This window comes from Palaemon carinicauda, chromosome 3 (assembly GCF_036898095.1).
Source record: "Palaemon carinicauda isolate YSFRI2023 chromosome 3, ASM3689809v2, whole genome shotgun sequence".
In the NCBI taxonomy this organism is placed as follows: domain Eukaryota; kingdom Metazoa; phylum Arthropoda; class Malacostraca; order Decapoda; family Palaemonidae; genus Palaemon; species Palaemon carinicauda.
In genome coordinates, this window is record NC_090727.1 from 166787009 (window position 1) to 166810515 (window position 23507).

Here is a 23507-nt window from a genome sequence, read left to right on the forward strand (position 1 = left end):
TTCACTACTTGCAACAACTTTCCACCAACTCCATATAACCTCATCACATTCCATATTGCTTCCCTATCAACTCTATCATACGCTTTCTCCAGATCCATAAACGCAACATACACCTCCTTACCTTTTGCTAAATATTTCTCACATATCTGCCTTACTGTAAGAATCTGATTCATACAACCCCTACCTCTTCTAAAACCACCCTGTATTTCTAAGATTGCATTCTCTGTTTTATCCTGATCCTATTAATCAATACTCTACCATACACTTTTCCAATTACGCTTAACAAACTAATACCTCTTGAATTAGAACACTCATGCACATCTCCCTTACCCTTATATAGTGGTACAATACATGCACAAACCCAATCTACTGGTACCATTGACAACACAAAACACATATTAAACAATCTCACCAACCATTCAAGTACAGTCACACCCCCTTCCTTCAAGATCTCAGCTCTCACACCATCCATACCAGATGCTTTTCCTACTCTCGTTTCATCTAGTGCTCTCCTCACTTCCTCTATTGTAATCTCTCTCTCATTCTCATCTCCCATCACTAGCACCTCAACACCTGCAACAGCAATTATATCTGCCTCCCTATTATCCTCAACATTCAGTAAACTTTCAAAATATTCCGTCCATCTTTTCCTTGCCTCCTCTCCTTTTAACAACCTTCCATTTCCATCTTTCACTGTCTCTTCAATTCTTGAGCCAGTCTTCCTTACTCTCTTCACTTCTTTCCAAAACTTCTTCTTATTCTCTTCATATGAATGACCCAATCCCTGACCCCACCTCAAGTCAGCTGCCCTCTTTGCCTCATGTACCTTGCGCTTTACTTTCACATTTTTCTCTCTATAGTTTTCATACTTCTCTACACTATTACTCTGCAGCCATTCTTCAAAAGCCCTCTTTTTCTCTTCCACTTTTACCTTCACTCCTTCATTCCACCATTCACTGCCCTTCCTCATGCTGCCTCCAACAACCCTCTTACCACACACATCACTTGCAATCCCAACAAAATTTTCTTTTGCTAACTTCCACTCCTCCTCTAAATTACCAGTTTCTCTTACTTTCACTTCGTCATATGCCATTTTCAACCTTTCCTGATATTTACTTTTTACCCCCGGTTTTATTAGCTCTTCAACCCTCACTAGCTCCCTTTTACATCCACCTACTCTATTCCCCCACTCTTTTGCTACAACTAATTTTCCTTCCACCAAAAAATGATCAGACATACCGTTAGCCATACCCCTAAACACTTGCACGTCTTTCAATCTTCCAAACATTCTTTTTGTTATCAACACATAATCCATTAATGCCCTTTCTACTACTCTTCCATTTGCCACTCTTACCCATGTATACTTATTTTTATCTTTCTTTTTGAAAAAGCTATTACTTATTACCATCTCTTGCTCAACCACATATCTACCAGTCTCTCACCACTCTCATTTTCACCTGGTACGCCATACTTCCCAATGACACCTTCTACCTCTCCAGCGCCCACTCTAGCATTTAAGTCACCCATAACAACTACATAATTCCTTCTACCCAGTCCTTCTACACACCTAGTTCATTCATTCCAGAACTCATTCAGCTCTTCTTCACTTTTCTCACTACCTGGCCCATAAGCACTGACAAACGCCCAACATTCCCTACCCAACCTAACCCTTACCCACATTAACCGAGATGATATCTCCTTCCATTCCACTACTTTACCTGTCATCCATCCACTCAGCAATAAAGCCACACCCTCTCTCGCCCTTCCCCTTCCAATCCCAGACACTCTACCAGACATTTCACCAAACATCACTTCACTCTTTCCTTTTATCTTCGTCTCACACTAGGCCAATACATCCATCCTTCTATCCCTAACCATACTTCCAATTTCACATCTTTTACTCTCTATCGTACTACTTCCACGCACATTCAAACACCCCAAAACTAGAGTGAGGGGAGCAGTCACTCTCCCCCCAGCTCCATCTCTTTGTCGATGTCTCACAGGATGTAGATACAGGAGAGGGGGTTCCCAGCCCCCTCGTCCCGTCCCTTATAGTCGCCTCTTACGACACGCAAGGATAACGTTGGCGCTATTCTAATTTTTATATGCCCCTGCGGCCACAGGGTAAGAGCTCCATAATGATGTCACATTTTATTGCAGATCATAACCAGTACATAGGTATTTGTTATTTTGTGAGCGTAGGGTGTGAATTAGAACAATCAAAAACATTTTTCCACTGTAAAATACTGTTTTAAGGTGTCTTTTTCAATGGGTGGGAACAGTTTATTTTTTTTAGTTATTTTAAAGGGGAAAAATTAATCCAAGACAGGAGCGAATTGACATATGAACTCGGGTCCCGGAACGCATTAAGCTCGTATCTGAAGGTATTACCGTACTTCAATGTATTTTCTTAAAAATCTAATGGATTTGTCCTTGGGCAGTCCTCCACATGTCCTGCAAGTTTTGTGGAAACTGGTCCATCAGTTTTTCCAAAATGTTGTTCAAAAACAAAAAATAAACTTTAAAAATATTTGTCATTTACTCAACATTGCGATTATATTCAGAGTACTGCTGTGTACTTGTACTTTGGTGTACATTTTCCAAAATGTTACAGATTCCTCCTTGGGTCATAACTAAAATGACTACAAGTTTAGCCATAATTAGTACAGTAGTTCTTGTGTAATTTTGCTCACTAACAAATAAAAAATCTAAACTGGCACCAGTGAATATATACCTTTAGAAAAATCTTTGATTTTGGCATAGGTAATTAAAGGACAAAGGTTTATATTCATGTAGGAACAAATGAACAAAATACAGTGTAACTAACTAAAAACTTTTAGAATTTCTTTTTACATGGTCTAACACAAACTCACATACTGTATAAAGTGGAAACTTGCAAACATCTAAAAATAGAAATCTTGTTAATAAATTCCCTCATATCCAGTGTAGTAATTATGTTTTACAAATCTATAGAAGGTAAAATTAGATGAAAATATAGGTACTCGGCTCGTATATAACTAAACAGTCTTGCTTGAATCCTAATAGATAGTAATCAAAGTTTGCTTAAAATACTACTTTTTGTGTTATTGAAAACAAAAGTAAAAAAGAATAACCTCTTCAGCAATAAAAAAAAAAAAAAAAACATTTATCATGGCAAAGGTGAAGTTCCAAATTCTTTTCCATCCTACCTGCTCAAATTTCCATCCATCTGACATAGTCGAGACAAGCTGTGTAAGTTCATTTTCATGGCACTGTAGAACTCTGTACATGTGTTTCTTCCCAGACTTGGGTGGCCTATTATCCCGCTGGCTGATGCGCTCTTTGCAAAGCTTTATCAATTCGGTGATATTATAAAATTCAGCTTCTTCTAGTACACCTGGAAATTCGTTAGGTACAAAAACTCATAATTTCACACATTTTATCATACTACCTGTATGTCATTTTTAAAAAATAAATAAGCACATAAAACCAACACTTACATTTTCACTTCATAATTTATTTAACCTAGTACATACACACATATCTATCTTATACAGCATTTCAATAAATGATTTATAAAACTATTTATTTTTGCTAGCTATACAAACCTTAGTCATTTAAATGGGTTACTCTTAGTTTTGTTTTGTATGACCAGATAATCAAATGAAAAAGTGATTTGATTGCATCACAATAGGGTTGCTAAGCAACCACAGTGCATGGCGACACGGGGTACCATTGCATGATGCTCTTCACTTTCACCTGGTCAAAAGACTTCTGGAGTGGTTGAGGTGGGACCTTTGATTAAATTACTCAAGTTTGAATAACTAGGAAAAATGCAGTTTTAGAGGGGCTCAGTTAAGAGGTATGCCCTTCCTCTCTAATAGATACAATTACTAATAAGTAACAGCAAAAGATCAAAAGTGGATAAATTGAAACTGTGTAAGCAGCTTGTAAAGAGGCAAGGCCGTATATTCAATACAAAAGGATGAGTCTTGTGGTAGGAGTGAAGCTATATAAACACTAAAAACAAAAATCAAACCATTGTTTTCTTGTTTTGGGTAGAGCCATAGCCTCTGTAATATGGTCTTCCACTGTCTTGGGTTAGAGTTCTTTTGCTTGAGGGTACATTCAGGCACACTATTTTATGTTATTTCTATTCCTCTTGTTTTGTTAAAGTTTTTATAGTTTATATAGATATTTATTTTAATGTCGTTACTCTTCTTAAAATATTTTATTTTACTTCTTTCCTTTCCTCACTGAGCTATTTTCCCTGTTGGAGCCCCAGGGCTTATAGCATCTTGCTTTTACAACTAAAATTGTAGCTTAGTAGTAATAATAATAATAATAATAATAATATACAATTATTTATTAGGTAGTAGATTGGCCAGGGCACCAGCCACCCGTTGAGATACTACCGCTGGAGAGTTACTGGATCATTTGAATGGCCAGACAGTACTACATTAACGCCACTGTGTTTCCCCTTAGAAGACCGACAAATTGAAGGCATGCTTTCTGAACGGCCTTTATCTCCAGGACGTTGATATGCTGTGTCTTTTCCACTTCCGTCCAAGAACCCCTTGCTGACTCCCCGCGAAGGTGAGCTCCCCATTCTTCCTTGGAGGTGTCCGTGAAGAGGAGCATCTACGGGGGCTCCGCCGCGAAGGGCATCCCCTTGAGGGTGTTTGCTCGGTCTCTCCACCACTCCAAGAATTGCTTTGTCCCTGGAAGAACAGGAATTACTTTGTAGGGCGACCCTACTTGGTTCCAGAGCCCCTTCAGGTTCCATTGGATGGCCCTGAGTTTCATCCTCCCTTGGGGAACCAGCTTCTACAAAGATACTAGATGTCCTATCAATCTCTGCCAATCCTTCGCTCTCCTGGGCTAGCCCGATAGGAAGGGACGGAGGATCTGGTCCAGGTAGTTTAGCCTTTCTTCCGATGGGAAGACTCTCACTAGTCGGGAGTCTAGAACCATCCCCAAGTACGTCATCCTGGTGGAGGGAGACAGGTGAGACTTCTCCAGGTTGATGGTGATACCCAGAACCTTGCAGAATTGCATTAGCTCCGCGCCTTGTTCCTTCAAAACTGCCTCTGAGGAAGAAAGGAGTAACCAGTCGTCCAGGTTGCGAATCAGATGAATTCCCCGTTCGTGAGCCCATACAGAGCCAGTCGTGAAGACTCTCGTGAAGATTTGGGGCGCTGTCGACAGGCCGAAGCAAAGAGTCTTGAATGGCAAGATCTGGGTATCCCACTTCACCCGAAAGTACTTCGGGCTGGAGATAGGCGTCCTTGATACCTATGGAAATCATGAAGTCTCCCTCCCTCAAGGACTCCAGGACCAACTTCGGGGTGTCCATCTTGAAGCCGGTCTTGCACACAAAATTGTTGAGGGCTGACAGATCTATGACTGGTCTCCAACCCCCCGTCGCTTTCTCCACCAGGAAGAGGCAGCTGTAGAAACCTGGACCAGGTTGTAGCACCATTTCCATAGCCCCTTTCGCTAACATAGTGGAGACCTCTTCTTGTAAGGCCTCCCTCTTCAAGGGGTCCTTGGGGGCTAACCACTCCGCCTGACTTGCTGGGATAAGAGGTGGAGGGTCTGCCAGGAACAGGAGCCTGTACCCCTCTTTTAACACTGTTACCGTCCAGGGTTCCGCTCCGTGATTCTTCCATGCTTGCCAAAATCGTTTGAGGCATCCCCCTACCTGAGGCTTGGGCAGGAGTGGGGGGCCTCTCAACCTACGTCCTTCTGGAGGAGCGACCTGACCGGCTTCTCCTGGAAGCTGAGTGGGCTGTTCTATAGGAGGCTGGGGCTGTGGGATCGCCCCTGCAGGAGGGCTGCGAAGGGTGAGACCACAGGGAAGCCGAGGCCTCTCTCCTCACCTGGCTAGGGGGGGCCCGAGACGTCGACGGTCCATCCGGAGGAGGCCTTCTGTAAGTGGGCCTCCTCATGGTATGCAGTCTGGGAGTGTTCACTTCCTTCCGTTTCGACAGTTTCTCCACCACTTCTTATGTCTGTTTCAAGGGAAAGAGTCCGTCACCCCATACAGAAAGGTTCCTCAAGGTCCTCGCCTCCCTGTCCGGTATACGCCTGGACAATTTATTTAAGATTGTGACCCTTCGTCGCAGAACCCAATTGGCGGATAACGCTAGGGACTGAAAAGTTAGGAACTTCAAGGCCCGTCCTCCGGAGCTGGTAAGTTCCTTCAGCAGTGCTTGGTTGGACGGCACTGTAGAGTCGGGGGAAGCCTGGATGCCTACTAGTGTCGAGGCCCACCAGTCTAACCAAGAGGCGACGTTGACGAGATCTTTGGACATCTCCTCCATCATCGTCGCCTCCGATGGAGAAAAACAGATAGGAGCTGAGGAAGCCCCGTCCTCCGAAGTTCCCTGATCTAAGACTTCCAAGGAGTCTTCTACTCTGCTGGCTCCTTGTGGCTGTCCTTCCATCCAGTAGTACTTACTTTGGGACTTCAACCCCTGGAGTAACTTGGAGGACCCTTGAACCTTGGAACCTTCAGCGTTTCGTGCCACAACCTTGTATATGTGAGCACGGCCAAGTCTCACATCTCTGGCTACAGGTAGGGCTAAGGAGGGCTTCTGTTGGACGGGCTCCTCCATTAGTCTATTAACGCTAGACCACCAGGCATCCTCGTCCGCAGGCAGTGGTTCCTCAATCCTGTGGTGATGGCGAATCAGACCAATGACCCTCCTATAAGCGGAGTCCTCTACTGGCGCGGTTTCAGTATCGCCGTCCGAGGTTGAGGAACCGTACTGACGGAGGCCTTCGCACCAATCTGTGGTCTGAGGACAGGCATTGCGGAGGGCTCGGGCACCTCCGTCCTCCGTTTGCCTTTCTTCAAAGGGGGAGAGGCTTCCGTGGGTTTGCCCAACGGAGGAAGCCGTCCCCCCATATCGCTCGGCTGAGCTAACTCGACGAGGCTGCCCGTCCGAAAAGGCAACTCCATCCGCTGGGCGGGTAGGGAAGCCCGTTTCGAGGTCTTATGCTTGTCCGAAGAGCTCCTTGGGTCTTTGTGAGGGTCAAATCTATGGCTGGTGGAGGCCCTTCTAGGAGGACTGTCTCCGGAAAGCCAACCCGCAGTGCTCGGGAGAGTAGTAAAGTCCGCGAGCTTACTGCGGGGAACGAGGACCCATTGCTCCTTCGGCGAACTACTCCTCCTGGGTTTCTTCTTCGGGGACCTTGACCGCTTCCTCCCATGCCCTGACCTAGAGCGGGACCTCGAGGGGGAGCGACGTCTCCTGGATCTGTCCCTCCTTCGACAGTGTCTTCTCCACGACAACGATGAGCCTACCTCCGAGGACCCTGACGACTCCTCGTAACAACTACGAGAGACGGGAACGTCCGCTTTCACCATTTTCTGGGTTCCGGATGTCGAAGGCTGAAGGAAGATATCGGGAACCGCCGATAGAGGGGCTGGAAGAGAAATCGGACGATCAACATTCTGGAACCAGGACCCAAGGCCGTCCTCCTCCCTCAAAGGTGATCTACAGGGAGTTCTCGGGGGGCCCCATCCGAGGGGATCTTCTAACGGCGAATCTTCTTTTCCTGGGGCTCCTTCAGCTGCGGAGGCGCCTGAAACATGAATCCACGATGCTGGTGAAGATACAGCGACATCCTTATTCCACATAGGGTTGTCCGAAGAGACGTGCCCCCGATGCACAAGGGCATCGCCTGCGGACCCTCACTAATAAAACTGTCAGGCCCCTACTTGCCTGTAAAGGATCAGCAACCCCAGAATCCCGAAGACACGACTCCTGGGGAAGAACCATTGGCTTCTTCCCCGCAACGGACTTACCTCGTCCCCTACTCTGGGTAGGGGATGAAGAAGGAACCCTGTCAGACTTCTCTCCTGTAGACGTCACGGGCGAAGAAATGCTGGACTTCCTGGGCGAGTGTTTAGACGACTTCTTCTTCGTCCCAAACTTCACCCACTGCACTTCGGTCCACGACACACACTCCGGACACATGTCCGAAGGAGAGCAAACTCTACCCCTGCACGAAGAGCAAAGGGAGTGCGGGTCCACCTCAGTCTTAGATAAGAACGCACCACACGATTTTCCAGCCTTAGGCCCAGGGCAACGGCGATGATGCTCTATACTGCACTAGCACAATACCGCAAGACACAGGAACGCAGCGGGAAAGGATAATAAGGGAAGAGAACACTTTACAAACACAAGGGAAAGCACAAGGGAAAACAAGCGGACATGCGAGAGCACAAGGGAAAGTATAGCGGGCCACGCGGGTACCACGTGGGACACACGAGTCGGGGACACAAAGGGTCGCACTGAGACAAGGAGAGCGTCGAGATGATATCACAACACGACCAGAGAACTTACTGAGGGTCGAGACCCAAGCTAACGTGTGACCTGGCTCGGGACTAGCCTCAGGGCACGTATCCTTCCGCCTGGGGTAGTCCTCACAGAAAACGGAAGTAGGGTAAACTACACAAAACTCTGGTCGGTTGAGAGGAGATTCCAGGTACCTCCTAAGAAAGTAGTTCGAGGTAAGCCTCTGTGTTGGAACAAATATTCACTTTAACGTTGTTACTGTTCTTAAAATATTTTATCTTTCTTCTTTCTTTTCCTCACTGGGCTATTTTCCCTGTTGGGGCCCCTGGGCTTATAGCATCCTTCTTTTCCAACTAGGGTTGTAGCTTAGCAAATAATAATAATAATAATAATAATAATACAGGTAATAATAATAATAATATGAAATGAATTGAAAAGTATGGCTTTCTTACTTGCACTAGGGTAAGACCCATGTGAAGACTTCATGTCCACCTCTGATCACCTTCTGCCTAGACCCACATTACATACACTTATAATGAAGAGAATAACGGATTTTTTTAATAAAAACAATTATGTGCCGCATAAGAGCAAAGTTAGATTATTTGTTGTGCTGCAACAAAAAGCCCAAAGGAGATAGTGTCGAGACTTATGAGGACAATCTCTAAGGTAATGGTCCATAAAAGTGGTTTTGTCTCTTCCTTACACCAACTTTGAGGACTTGCGCTACTGAGTAGTTTTTATAGAACGTTAAGGATTGCAGAAAAAAAAACCACGGATGTGCTCAGGGGTGAAGGGGGTGACACTTCTCGAGGATTTATGAGCTCTCAAGATTGTTTCTCTCGCCCAAAGTGAAATTGTATTTTTGGATAGTACTTTCTTTCTGGAGTGAACTGTGCTCATGTACAAATTGAAAATTTAAGGCCTAAGATATGCCATTCACTTTAAATACTTTTTAATTAATCTCAGGGGACAGGGTAAAATGCCATCCACCGAGATCATCAGTTACCTCTTTGACAGACATCAAGAAAGAGTCAAATCTAATATCGTTTTCAACCGGATTCTGGTTTTTGGCCACAAATTCAGGAACAAATGAAAGGGCTAATTCTTTCCACCCTCTGGAATGTGATATAAGATAAGATATATCTTGTAGCTCACTTACTCTCTTGGCTGAAGCTAATGCAAGGAGGAAAATTATCTTTAAAGTAAGGTCCCTGTTTAAGGCTTTATGCATAGGTCTGTAGGGTTTTTTTTTTTTGAAAGACCTGAGAACCTTAATCACATCCCAGTTCTCGAGGAAGACAAGTCTGCTCGAAACTCTGAATGAGAGCTGAGAGTTCCCATAGAGAGAGGTCAAGCTCTTTCAATTTGAAAACCTGTCTCAAGGCCTTTTATTGCAGTGTCTGCAAGGGATTTCTCATTCCTCAGGAACACCAAAAAGTCTGCAATCAGGGGAATAATGGCCTTACAACACCAATTACAGAAGATTTTCCACTTGGTCTGGTAGACTGCTGAGGACAACTTTCAGGGATACAATGATACCTGTCGATACGAAAGCATCTACTTACGAAATTCTTATGATGCGAAACGAGATACAAAGATTTTTTCAACTCCCAGTGCAAAAAATGTATTATGATAAGAAAAGAGATTTGGCAGCCAGGCCGAGAATAAAATAGTTACCCATTAAAAATTTGAGATCAGTTGAAGAAAACAGGTTGTTTATACATAACAGAAAATGTATATCTCTATAGTAAGGGTAACTATAAAAATAGTACAGTACATATGGTACTGTATATTTTGTATATGTACAGTATTGTACAACAGTATATGTATTGTATTATTTTCCATTTATTATTGCATTATATTCTACTAACTTCTTAATTTACAGGTATTAACAGTTAGGTTAGATATATTGAATGATTCAAACGTATTTGGCTGTTCAGTATTTCATTGTGGTTATATTGTAGCTTTATTATAAAACTTAATGTGGTGTTTATTTAGGGTTTGGAACGAATTAGGCGATTTACACGTAAAACATGATTCATAATACAGTAATACCTCGACATGCGAGTGCCCCAACATGCGAGAAATTTGATATACGTGGAAATTTTCAAGCAAATTTTTGCCCCGAGATAGAGAGAAAAATCTGAGATACGAAGATATGAAACGGTTCCCTAAGCAGCTGCAAGGTGGCCGAGTGTGCGAGAGGCTGCTCACGAGGACAACATCGCTCGCTCTTTCCCGTCGGATCTCTGTCGCATAAAGTTATCTCCGAGCATCGGCCGTAGTGTTTGCATCTTTTACGCGTTTTTTGCGTTAATCGGTACAGAATTAAGTGAATAAGAAATGGGTCCAAAGCAAGCGAGTGCAAACAAGGGTAGTGAAAAGAAAAAGCTTATGATGATAATCGAGATAAAACATGAAATAATCAAAAAACATGAGAGAGGTGTACCAGTGACTGAGCTGGGTCGCCAATATGAGAGGAGTACATCAACAATATGTACCATCCTCAAGCAGAAGGATGCTATGAAGAGCACCAAGCCTTCCAAAGGACCAACCATCCTTTCCAAGCTGTGCAGTGATATTCATGACGAGATGGAGAGGCTTCTTTTAATATGGATAAAGGAGAAACAGTTGGCGGGAGATAGCGTGACTGAGACGATCATCCGTGAAAAGGCCAGTGGAATCTACGATGACTTGAAAGAAAACAAGCAGCTGAGAGAGGGGAGACTTCGACGCCAGCGGAAAACTTCAAAGCCAGTCGTGGCTGGTTGAATGATTTAAAAAAAAGGACTGAGATACACTCGGTTGCGAGGCATGGGGAAGCAGAAAGTTCCGACTCGAAAGACCACCTTTCTACGAAGGAAATCAGACATGTTGGTGAAGTACCTGGAGTTTTCAGTTTTTATAGAAAAGAGGCACCCGGACAAGTTGGCGTGTGGTCGTGCGCTAGCCTTTTGTGACGACACTTGTGTACGTCATTTTCGTAACATCTTGAAGGGGAGACAAAAGCAAACATCACTAGACAGGTTCCTTTTAACCCTTTTACCCCCAAGCTATTTGGAACTTTCTTTCCAACCCTCAACTCCCAGGCGTTTTCTTTTTCAAGCACATTTGCAACATATATTTTTTAAATTGCTCCAACATCCTTAATTTTTGTCATAGAGAGGTCAGGTTGGTCTCATTCTTTTGGAAAATGACTGAAGTTTCTCATAAAGTTATCAAAAATATGCAAAAAAAAAAAAAAAAATGTAAATAGCAGTTTTTTGCAAGGACGTACCGGTACGTCCATGGGGGTAAAAGGGTTAAAAAGGCCGGCAAAAAGTGAAGGTGGAAGAGTCAAAAATAGCCAAGCCAGAAGAACAGTAAAAAAATGAAAACAAAATTAGAATTAAGTTTAGTGTAGATTAACACTTATTTTTAAGTGTGGGTACAGTAAGCTAATTTTATGTAAGTTAAATTTAAAGTTTAAGATATGTTACGTAGTGTTACAAAAGTATAGCGTAACGAACATGTTGCCATCAAGTCTCTCTCCTTCCTCCTCCGCACACACTGCTGTTGGCCGCTACCGTCTGTCTCGAAGGTAAGAACTCCATAATAATGTCATCTTTTATTGCAGATCATAACCAGTACATAAGTATTTGTTATTTTGTGAGTGTAGGTTGTGAATTAGAACAATTAAAAACTATGTTTTTCCACTGTAATATACAGTACTGTTTTCAAGTGTTTTTTTCAGAGGGTGGGAACAGATTAATTTTTTAAGTTATTACACATGGGAAAAATTGATCCGAGATACAAACGAATTGGCATACGAGCTCGGGTCCCGGAACGCATTAAGCTCGTATCTCAAGGTATTACTGTACAGGGTACTAAGTTTTCACAAAACAAAAGCCACTCAAGAACGAATTAATTTTGTATCGAGGCAGTACTGTACAGTATCCGGGAAGTTATTTTGCAGTTGGTCCTGAAAAAACTTTTTCGGAGGAGATGCTGGATTGTCTCCAGCCGTGAAGTGACAGGAAATGCACTGCGTTGTGGAACTTTCTTATATGTGGATAATGTAGTAGGCTTGGCCATTTTGGAACTTCCATGAGAAGTTCCGGCAAGTAAAGATACCACTCTACTGTTGGATATTTTGGAGCTACTCGCATTTCTCCGACTTCCTAGTATGTTCAGACTCTGTTCAGGATCTGGCAAATCAGACAGAATGGCAAAAACGAGTAAAAGTCTAGTCTGTCCCACGGGAGCTGAAATGCATCTTCCATTACTGGAGCTTAGTCTGGGATTGGTGAACAATACACAGGGAGTTAGTGATTCCAGTGAGTGGTGAACTTGTCCAGAGACTGGGAACCTCACTAAGTCAAAAGTCTCTTCACCACTAGAGGAAGCAAAGACCATTCTGAAACAACTGGGAGCACAGCGGCCGTAGCCAAAGGATCCCCTACAAGTACCGACTCAAGTTTATACAGTACTGTACATTATCAACACTGGGTGGTGAAACATTTACAAAATTATTTTGGCCCTCATCATCTATGACTGGAGCCTCAGTGGGTTCCTGACATGAAGGACCAGGTTGGGAGATAACGTTTGCTGCAGAAACAAACTTGGTTTCTTGCCACTGCTGGCAAAAGACGAAGGAGAGCGATCTCGCTTAATTCGTTTACTGTGACGAGAAGAATATCTCTCCCACTGAGAGGACAGCCACTCCCTATAGTAATCACACTATGATTCCACTGAACATTTCTTGCAACAGCAAAAGGGGCAAACTGGATGCGGATCAACATCTACCCAACTCGTGAAGGTGCCAGATGGACGTTCATCCAGGCTGGGGCATGAACGCATGATATTAGGCTTATTGGCTATAATGCACTGTCGTAACTCACACATGATAATAATGCAAGTGACACTGAATAATAAAAAATAAATAAGGCACAAGAACTAAGCACTATGAGATTATGTGTGGCGAATGCGTATGTCTAGTTCACAGAGAGAGAAAGGGATTCGTTCTCTTAATGTAACGATCAGGAGTGTAGTGAAGTGTCATGCGACGGTGCCCCATACCACCATGCACTGTGGTTGTTTAGCAACCATAGTGTGATGCAATGAAATTCCTTTTTCTTTTGACTGTCTCATCGTAGAAAATGAAAATAGGAGTACAGTAACCCATTGAAACGACGCAGAAGTTTGTATCCGTGTAAGAATAAAAAGTATCAAAGTTAAATAAAAATCAGAGAATTTCCTTCACCTTAAATACATAAATGACTGACAAATTCATAGCCTAATTAACAATACAGTAAGAGGTTCCATAGAGTAAGCTACCCTAGCCATAAAGGGAAAACAATTTGTGTACAATGACAGTGACATGGTGTACAACAATGAAATAGGTCATTATACTCACTACATACTTAATAACCATAGAATACTGTACCCTATTCTCCCCATAAAGATTGTCAAACTAATGGTTAATAACCTGTGATGAATTCCTTTCTACTGTTTTTCTTTGTATTGGTGAACAGAAGATAATATTACAATACTGTAGTTTTAACTCAAAATACTATATTCCTACATAATACTTCTCCAAACACTCTTCCTCACCAAGCTAGCTTGGATTCACTAAGTGTGTTTAAAGAGAATTATGAGACATGAAATATTCCACCTTAACTCTAAATTCACAACTAATAGTTTTTTCATAACCTTTACAAAAATCGTTATAAGATTACCTCCATCAATTCAATAAGAAGTCATTAAAAAAAATTATCATCATAATACTCTATCATAAAAAATAAAAGGATGATAACACAATGGAATATCAATATCAAGCTTACTTCCTTACAGCCATTAGATACAGAACAACAATATGTAAAATCCCCACCTTCTTCTGCTAAGTCCTTATTAATCACTAATTTTCCATGGCGTAGATAATTTAAGACAGGACTGAAGTATGTTGGATCTCTGTCAATTAAGTAGGCATCATTTTCATCCTGAAAGAAAAATTACCTTTATTTCTTATATGAAAAATTAGGACAGAAAGTGAGAAAGAGGTCCAAGGAACATTATCAATGAAAAATAGGCCCTTGCTTACTAAAAAGAAAATTAAAAAATTGGAAATAATATCACAAATTTTCAAGTAATTTGTATTTTTCCTAACAGTACTTACCTCGAACTACTTTCTTAGGAGTATCTGGGATCTCCTCCCAACCGACCAGAGTTTTGTGTAGTCTGCCCTATACCCATTTTCTATGAGGGGTAACCTCAGGCTGATGTGATACGCGCCCTGAGGCTAACCCTGGGTCAGAGAGCATGCTTGCTCAGGTCTCCACCTCCAGTAAGTTCTTGGTAGTTTTAGGTCTCTGAGAATTCCATGAGGCACTCGGGGAAGGAAGGGCGGGCCATTACCCGAAAGTAGTTTGAGGTAAGTACTGTTAGGAAAAATACAAATTACTTAAAAATTTGTGATTTATTCCAACACGGAGTACTTACCTCGAACTACTTTCTTAGGAGACTTATACTTTAGGAGGTGGGAGTGGCCTTAACCCTTCGAGACCGTGCTGAGATATATCCCAAGACCTAGATAGGAGGCTAGGTCTTGATGACCCTAAGGAAAAACGAGAATAGGGGAAACTACACAAAAAAAAACTCATCTTAGTGTCTAAGTAACTCACCTGTGCAAGAAATCCTTGGAGCCATGTCCATCCAAAGTAGGGGTCCTTGTATCCCGGCTCAGAGTCCTATCTGAGACCATTTCAAGTGGAAAAAAAGGGGGGGGAAGAACAAGGGGGGTAAGGAACGAACCTGTGTCTCTTGTATTTTCTACCCGCGGTTATCACTGGGGCCAGACCTTTAAACCGTTTGGAGCGCAGAAACGACGGTACCTATCGAGAAACCGTCCAGGGATTTTCTTGAATAGTCCTTCAAGTAATGAGCAGTGAAGGTAGACTGGTTAGCCCAGGTGCCTGCTCTCAGGATTTGGCCCACTGCCATATTCTTCTCGAACGCTAACGTGGTGCTCAGACCCCTAATGTCGTGGGGTCTGGGCTTTCCTGACAGGGGGATACCTGCCTTACTGTAGGCCCTGATGATCACCTGCCTCAACCAGGAGATAGTGGACACAAACAGACTTTTGATCTCGGGACGAAGTCTGGCTGTCCTCTCTAAGTATTTTCTTACGGCCCTGACAGGGCACAGACGCGAGTCCTTCGAGTTGTCCAAATGAGGAATTGCTGGTATTGAGAACCCCTCAAACCTGGGATCCCACACGGCAGGATTCTGGGTCTTCGCAACGAAGGAGGGCATGAACCTGAAGGTGAGCTCCCACCAGCCCTTCGAGTGAGAGACCTCGTAGGACAGTCCATGTATCTCCCCTACTCGTTTCGCCGAAGCTAATGCCAATAAGAAAACCGTCTTGAGGGTGAGATCCTTGTCCATGATGTCCTTTAGGGGTTCAAAGGGAGGCTCTGACAACATCTTCAGGACCCTGCCCACGTCCCACTGTGGCACCCGAACGGCTTGTGGGGGACACGATTGTTCGAAACTCTTAATGATCATCGATAGATGTCTGGAGGATCCTAGGTCGATGCCCTTCAGGAGGAAGACTTGACCCAGAGCAGCCCGTACTTCTTTGATGGCCGGAATGGACATGTTTGCCACGTCCCTGAGATAAACCAGTAAGTCCGCTATCTCCGGGATGGAGGCCCTCAGGGGCCTGATGTTCTTAGAGGCGCACCACTTAGTAAAGGTGGCCCACTTTGCTTGGTAGACTGCTGCCGAGGACCGTCTCAGGTAGCCTGACATCCTCGCTGCCGTCCCCGACGAATAGCCTTCCTTCCTCAGGAGACGCTCGATAACCTCCACGCGTGAAGCCGGAGGGACCGAGGGTTCTCGTGAAGCCTTTGGAAATGTGGTTGCCGAAGAAGGTCTGGCCTGTCTGGAAGGGGCCAAGGTGGAAGTCGTGCCAGTTCTTTTAGATCCATGAACCATTCTCTCTCTGGCCACCAGGGCGCTACCAAAGTCATCCACAGGTTGTCCGCCCTTCTTACTCTGTTGAGGACCTGTCTGAGCATCCCGAAGGGGGGGAAGGCGTAAGCGTCAAGGTTGTCCCAGGGATGTTGGAAGGCGTCCTCGAACGCCGCGCTTGGGTCTGGGACAGGAGAACAAAACACGGGGAGCTGAGCGCTCGACCTCGTTGCGAAGAGATCCATCACCGGTGACCCCCATTTCAGAATGATGGTTTCTGGCTACTTCTGGGTGCAGGGACCTTTCGGAACCCACTACTTGCCCCATCCTGCTGAGGCCGTCGGCCAGGACATTCCTTTTTCCCGGAATGAACCTTGATGAGATCCTGATCTGTTCTACTTCGACCCATTCCAGCAGTTCCAACGTGAGGACGCACAACTCCTTCGATCTCAGTCCTCCTTGTTTCTTTATGTAGGCCACTACCGCGGCGTTGTCGCACATCAACGCCACGGTATTCCCCGGAGTAGATGGATGAACTCCAGGCACGCCCTCCGTACTGCCCTCATCTCTAACACGTTTATGTGCTGGGCTTTCTCCTCGCTCGTCCAGGTCCCTCTTGCTGACCTTCCGAGCAGATGGGCACCGCACCCCTCCTTTGATGCGTCCGTGAACAGGAGCATCTCCGGAGGGTCGTCTGCAAAGGGCACTCCCTTGAGGGTGTTCGACCTGCCGCACCACCACTCTAGGACTTCCTTCGTCTCTGGAAGCACCGGGATCACCTTGTGGGGGGAGTCCCTCTGATTCCAGTTCTCCTTCAGATTCTACTGGACCTCTCTGAGCTTCAGCCTGCCCTGGGGGACCAGTTTCTCTAATGACACAAGGTGTCCTATCAGTGTCTGCCAGTCCTTCGCTCTCCAGGGCTGGTCCGACAGGAAGGGGCGGAGGACTCGGTCTAGGTTGTCTAATCTCTCCACGGAGGGGAAGGCTCTCGCCAACCGGGAGTCCAGAACCATTTCGAGGTAGGTCATCCTGATGGAGGGTATCAACTGGGACTTCTTCAGGTTGATGATGATACCCAGGACGTTGCAGAACCGCAGAAGCTTCGCGCCTTGTTCCCTCAGTACTTCCTCTGAGGCTGAAAGTAACAACCAGTCGTCTAGGTACCGAATCAGGCAAATGCCCTGTTCGTGTGCCCAGGCTGAGACCGTTGTGAAGACCCTGGTGAAGACCTGAGGGGCTGTGGACAGCCCAAAGCAGAGGGTCCTGAACTGCAACACCTGGGTACCCCATTTCACCCGTAGGTACTTCCTGCTGGATGGATGAATTGGAATTTGGAAGTAGGCGTCCTTGAGGTCTACTGACATCATGAAGTCCCCTTCCCTCATGGATGCTAAGACCGACTTCGGAGTGTCCATCTTGAAGTCGGTCTTGCACACGACCTTGTTGAGGGCTGAGAGGTCTATGACCGGTCTCCAGCCCCCTGTCGCCTTCTCCACCAGGAACAGCCTGCTGTAGAACCCCGGACCAGGATCCTTGACTGGTTCCATCGCTCGTTTTGCCAACATCGCTGAGACTTCTTCCTGTAGGGCTGTCTTTTTCAAGGGGTCCTTGGGGGCTAGCCACCCTGCCTGCTGATCTGGTATCAGAGGTCGGTGTTCCGCTAGGAAGGGTAACCTGTACCATTCCTTCAGGACTGCCACTGTCCACGGGTCTGCTCCGTGGTCTTTCCATGCTTGCCAAGTGTGTTTGAGGCCCCCCCCCCTTCTGAGGCTTTGGCAGGAGTAGGGGGCCTCCCTCCCTATCTTCTCCTGGAGGCGTGGGCTGAACTCCCTCTTCTGGACGTTGCGTACACAGGCCTATAGGAGGATTGAGTTGAGGCTGCTCCCCTACGGGAGGGCTGAGAGGACTGTGACCAGGCCGTAGTAGGGGTGTCTCTCCTGGTCTGGTTAGGAGTAAGCCGAGATGGCGGAGGAACATCGGAGGATGACCTACTGTGCGCGGGCCTCCTCACTGGGGGAGGTCTGGGCTCGCCCTGGTCCTTGAGTTTTCTGACCCTTTCAATCAACTCCTCAGCTGGCTTCAGGGGGAAAATCGAGTCATTCCACAGGGTTAGGCTTCTCAGGGACCTCGCCTCTCGATCGGGGAGCCGTCTGGTTAACTTGTTAAGGACCGTGTCCTTCCTCCGTAAGACCCAGTTGGCGGCCTGTGCTAGTGACTGATAAGAGAGAAATTTCAGGGCCTTACCCCCCGAGCTAATCAGCTCCTTGAGTAAGGCCTGATTTTCAGGGACCGTGAGGTCGTACGATGCCTGGACGCCCACCATGGTAGAAGCCCACCAATCCAGCCAGGAGGAGACGTTCACCAGGTCCTTCGCAATCTCCTCCATCATGGTAGCTTCCGCATGGGAGAAACAGATTGGTGCTGACGAGGCTCTCTCTTCCGCAGCTCCTTGTCCCAAAACGGCGAGTGCAGGCTCCAGGGTACATGCGCCTGCACGGTGGCCCTCCGGAAGGTAGAACTTGCTCTGGAACTTCAGGCCCTGTAGTAGTTTGGAGGAACTCTGGTTCTTGGGAGCCTCGGCGTGGTTGGCCACAATCTTGTCCACATGGGCTCTACCTAGTTTCACATCCCTGGCTAGCGGCAGAGCCAGGGAGGGTCTCTGCTGGACGGGGGCATCCACCAGCCTGTTGAGACTGGACCGCCAGAACTCTTCGGAGGAGGGCTCGGGCTCGTCTAGCCTGTGGTGTCTCCGGATGAGTCATATCACTCTGCGATAGGCTGATACTGTACTTCCTCTGCAGAGCCCTCCCCCTGGTCGTCCAGTCCCTCCGCAGGACGAACTGCTGCATGCAACGGGGCACCTCCGTCGGAGGCTTCCGTACGGGGAGAAGCCAAGGCCTTGGTCCTCTCCATCTCCTGGGGTTCTGGTTGAAGAACGGGCATAGCCGTCGAGACGGAGGCCTCCGTCCTCGGTCTATCCTTCCTCACGGAGGACCACGTATCTGCGGGTCTACTCGACAAGGGGAGCGGTCCTTCACGATCCTGGCGGCTCAGGGATGTCCTGGAGGTCTGGACGCGGCTGCCAGACCGAAGGGGCGACTCTCTCCGCTGGGCGGATGGAGCTGGAACCTTCACGGACTTATGCCTGTCTGCTGGGACCTGGAACGACGACTCCCTCCGTCGGTCGAATCTGCTACTGGAAGAGTACCTCTCCGGCGAACGGCCTCTAGAGCGCCAACCTGAAGAGCCTGGGACCGCTGCTAACTCCAACAACCTGCTGCGAGGTATAACCACCCATTCCTCGTCTGGGGAGCCACTTCTCCTCAATTCCCTCCTGGGGGATCCGGAACGTCTCCTCCCATGGCGAGACCTGGAGCGGGAGCGCGAGCGGGAATGCCTCTTGCGGGCCTTTTCTCGATGCCTTCTGTGTTTCCTCCGGGCTTCGTCCTCCGAGGAGCAGGAAAAAGCCTCGACCGACGAACCCGACGATTTGTAGGCCCGTTTAGGAGGGGCCAATTCACGCAAAGACGTAGGAAGGATCCCGCGATGCTCGACCGTCGGCGGAGCCTGTAGAAAGACGTCCGGAAACGTAGCAGATGGCGCTGGAGGGGAGCGCGGACGCTCTTCAGTGGGGGACCAGGAACTGAAGCCCTGTTCCATTCTCAGAGGGGACCTGAAAGGTGTCTTCGGGGGCACCCATGCGAGGGGGTCCTCTGTGGGCGAGTGTTCCTTCTCCGCGGTACCTTCGGCTGCAGAAGTTCCTGAAAAACAAGCCCAGGAGGTTGGAGAAGAATTAGGGACACTTTTCCCCCACATAGGGTCATCAGAGGAGACGTGCCCTGCTTGCACCAGGACTCCGTCCCCAACACACACTCCCGACCCTCCCTCAGGCCCCATACTTGCCTGGAAAGACGCCACCACCCCACTATCTTGCAGCTCAGACTCTTGGGGAAGGGCCACAGGCCTCTTCCCTGCAACGGACTTACCTCGTCCCCTACTCTGGGTAGGGGAGGGTGGCAGGGAAGCTCGGCCCGACGACACGCCTGGCGAAGGAAGGGGAGAAGCGATGCTCGACTTCCTAGGCGACTTCTTCGTCGCCTTCTTCTTTTTGGTGCCATAACGCACCCACTGCACCTCGTTCCAGGACACGTGGCGGTAGGGGAATACTGTACACACTGCCCCTACACGACGAATGCAAGGAGTGTGGGTCTACTTCCGGTTTCAATAGAAACGCTCCACATGATTTACCGGCCATAGGCCCAGGACAACGGCGAGGATGCTCCATAACGCAGTAGGAAGCACTACGAGACACAAGAACGCACAGGGAAAGCAAAGGGAAAAGCACAAAGGAACCACGTGAGACACAAAGGGGTCGGGGACACAAAGAGTCACACTGGGATTAAGGAGAGCGACCAGAGAACTTACTGGAGGTCGAGACCTGAGCAAGCATGCTCTCTGACCCAGGGTTAGCCTCAGGGCGCATATCACTCAGCCTGAGGTTACCCCTCATAGAAAATGGGTATAGGGTAGACTACACAAAACTCTGGTCGGTTGGGAGGAGATCCCAGATACTCCTAAGAAAGTAGTTCGAGGTAAGTACTCCGTGTTGGAACAATTGTATTTTTCCTAACTAATACAAACCTGTAGTTACTTATAGGGATTATCTTTCAACGAAGCTGGAAGGTTAGCCATTGGACTTTTAATGCAAGGTGGCAACCCTACCCGACCGCTATAGCGGAGAGGATAGGGGATGGCTGGGTACTATCTACTCACTCATTTGGTGAACTACGTTACTTTTTTTATTGCAGGCAGGACTTATAGGGGGACACGTGTTGGCGGAACAATTTGTATAAATAACTACAGGTTTGTACTAGTTAGGAAAAATACAAATTATTTCGAAATTTGTCATGTGTTCCTTCACTAACAAACCTTACATTATTTAAAGGGATGACTCGCCCTTAGGTCATTGACCCGGGTGCTCCTTGTACAGTATTAGACTGTATCTAGGAGAACCTTGACACCTCGCTAAATAATACATTAGTGGCTATGATAGCGGCCTGTGTAACCTGTTTGGTTGTGAGAGATAACATATTAATGTCTAGGTAAACATATTCAGAGTTAAAAATAGGAATGCTCACTACATATTTGGACATTTCGCAATGCTTACCTAGCAGGAAGCATTGGGGTTGAGTACAAGTATAAAATACCGGTAATAACCATACCTGTACTAGGTTACACAAGGGAAATGGTTGTTACCTGCAGAGGATGATGCCACCTTGCAGAAAGACCCATGGCACTGTTCCCCAAGAGAGGGGAAGATGAAGAAAAGAAAAGAGCCTGTTATTCTTATTCATTCATCCCAGACTTGACCCAGATAACCAATGCCCTCAACCATCTGCTACCTGTCCAATAAGGAGCCCAAGGCATTCTCAAACCACCTGTTGTGTAGCCACCACAAGAAAGACAGAGAACATATGGAGTCTTCTGTCTTGCAAATAGAGGCCGGTGAAGGTCATCAGATGCTTCCACACGCCCGGCTTGTTACATACAACATTGAAAAGTTGCGCTTAAACGCTAGGGCTGTACTGATATACCTGACATCGTGAGCTACAAGTTGTCGAACTGGAGGAGGGTAAGAATATACAGCAGAGTCTATGACCTTGCAAATCCATGATGAAATGGTTTATTGGTGACCCTCCTCTTTATTCCACCCGTGCTGACGAACAGGGCTGAGTTGCTGCAATGCATTCAAGATAATATCTCACTGAGCATCATAATAACTGATCTGGGTCATTGGTTCCAAAACGTAGACTCTTGATCTGAAAGGGCCCAATTCTAGGGTCCAGTACCCCCCGATTTTGAGTCTGCAATGAACTCTGGGACGAAGCCGAGTGTCACCTCTCCCCATCCCCTTGAATGGGCTACGTCGTATGAGAGACCATGAAATTCACCGACTCTCTTTGCAGAAGCTAAAGTGAGCAGAAACGCCATCTTCAAAGTGAGATTAGAGTCTGTTGCAAGGCATAATGGATCTTTTAAGGACCTGAAGATGCAAACTACGTTCCAAGGAGGAGGTCGGAGATCTCTGACTGAGGCAAGTAATCTCATAACTTTGCATCGTATAAGTAATGAAAGCGTCAACAAAGAGGAAAGATCTACTTTCACTTTAAAGGCTAGGTTTAAGACTTGAGCGATAACCTTTTACCGTTGATACCGAAAGGAGTTTCTCATCCCAAAGGTATTCAAGAAATTCCGCTATTACTGAAATAGTGGAAGGGAGAGATACCCCTTCCACGACACCAACCACAGAAGATTGTCCCCTTTGTCTGGTATACCGAGGCTGAAGATCTTCGCAAGTGTCCAGACATTCTTCTCACAACTTGTTGCAAAAAAACTCTCTGAGAGAGGAGATGCTGGATAATCTCCATATATGAGGCCATAGAGATGGGACAACCTTGTGAAAGATGTTCACATTTGGTTGCTTGAGTAGATCTTGTCATGGAGGTAGTTCTCTTGGGAGATCTACTAGGAGTTGCAGAAGGTTCGGAAACCATTCTGCATGATGCCATAGCGGAGCTATGAGGGTCATCATTAGATTGTTGGATGCTCTGGTCTTGTTGAGCATTTTATTTATCAGACAGAACGGGGGGAAAGGCGTATACATCAATGTTGCCCCACCGTTGTTGGAATGCATCTAGCCATAGAGCCTAAGGATCTGGGACTGGGGAGCAATACAGCGGGAGCCTGAAGTTCAGGAACGTCGCAAATACAGTGATACCTCGGTAGTCGAACGACTCTATACTCGAACAATTCGGAGTTCGACCAAAATTTTCGAGAAATTTTTGCTGCGGTGCTCGACCAAAAATTCGGTACTCGACCAGCCGAACACGTGACGACCGCATGGGCTTTGTGATGATCGCGCCATCTCGGCCACTCTCGCTTGTTCGGGAAGCATCAGTTCTCTCGAGAGCGTCACTCAGACAACGCGCGATCAGCATTCGTTGTGATTTAGTGATTTTCAGTGCTTTTAATTGCTTTTTTAGCTTTCATAATGAGTCCCAAGAAAGTAATGAGTGTTAAGGGGAAGGAGAAGAGGAAAACAGTGCGAACAACGATCGAGTTGAAGAAGGAAATTATAGCGAAATATGAGAATGGTGTACGAGTGTCCGATTTAGCGGTAGAATACGGAATGGCGAAGTCGACCATTTCTACGTTTTTAAAGCATAAAGAAATGATTAAGAAGGCGAATGTTGCAACGGGAGTTACGGC

General features: G+C 46.4%; 1 protein-coding gene and 1 pseudogene across 1 annotated transcript in view; one reads left to right on the plus strand and one right to left on the minus strand.

The window, feature by feature from the left end:
- LOC137638753 (nephrin-like) overlaps positions 1-23507 on the plus strand; it is a 748229-nt pseudogene that overhangs the window by 560970 nt on the left and 163752 nt on the right.
- Positions 1-23507, minus strand: part of LOC137638752 (BTB/POZ domain-containing protein KCTD5-like) — a 40323-nt gene that overhangs the window by 7598 nt on the left and 9218 nt on the right. Inside the window, exons 2-3 of the mRNA XM_068371099.1 lie at positions 14158-14266; positions 3189-3376 (exon numbers count right to left, since the gene is read on the minus strand). Coding sequence (XP_068227200.1) covers positions 3189-3376; positions 14158-14266 — 297 coding nt within the window. The remainder of the gene's footprint in view (positions 1-3188; positions 3377-14157; positions 14267-23507) is intronic.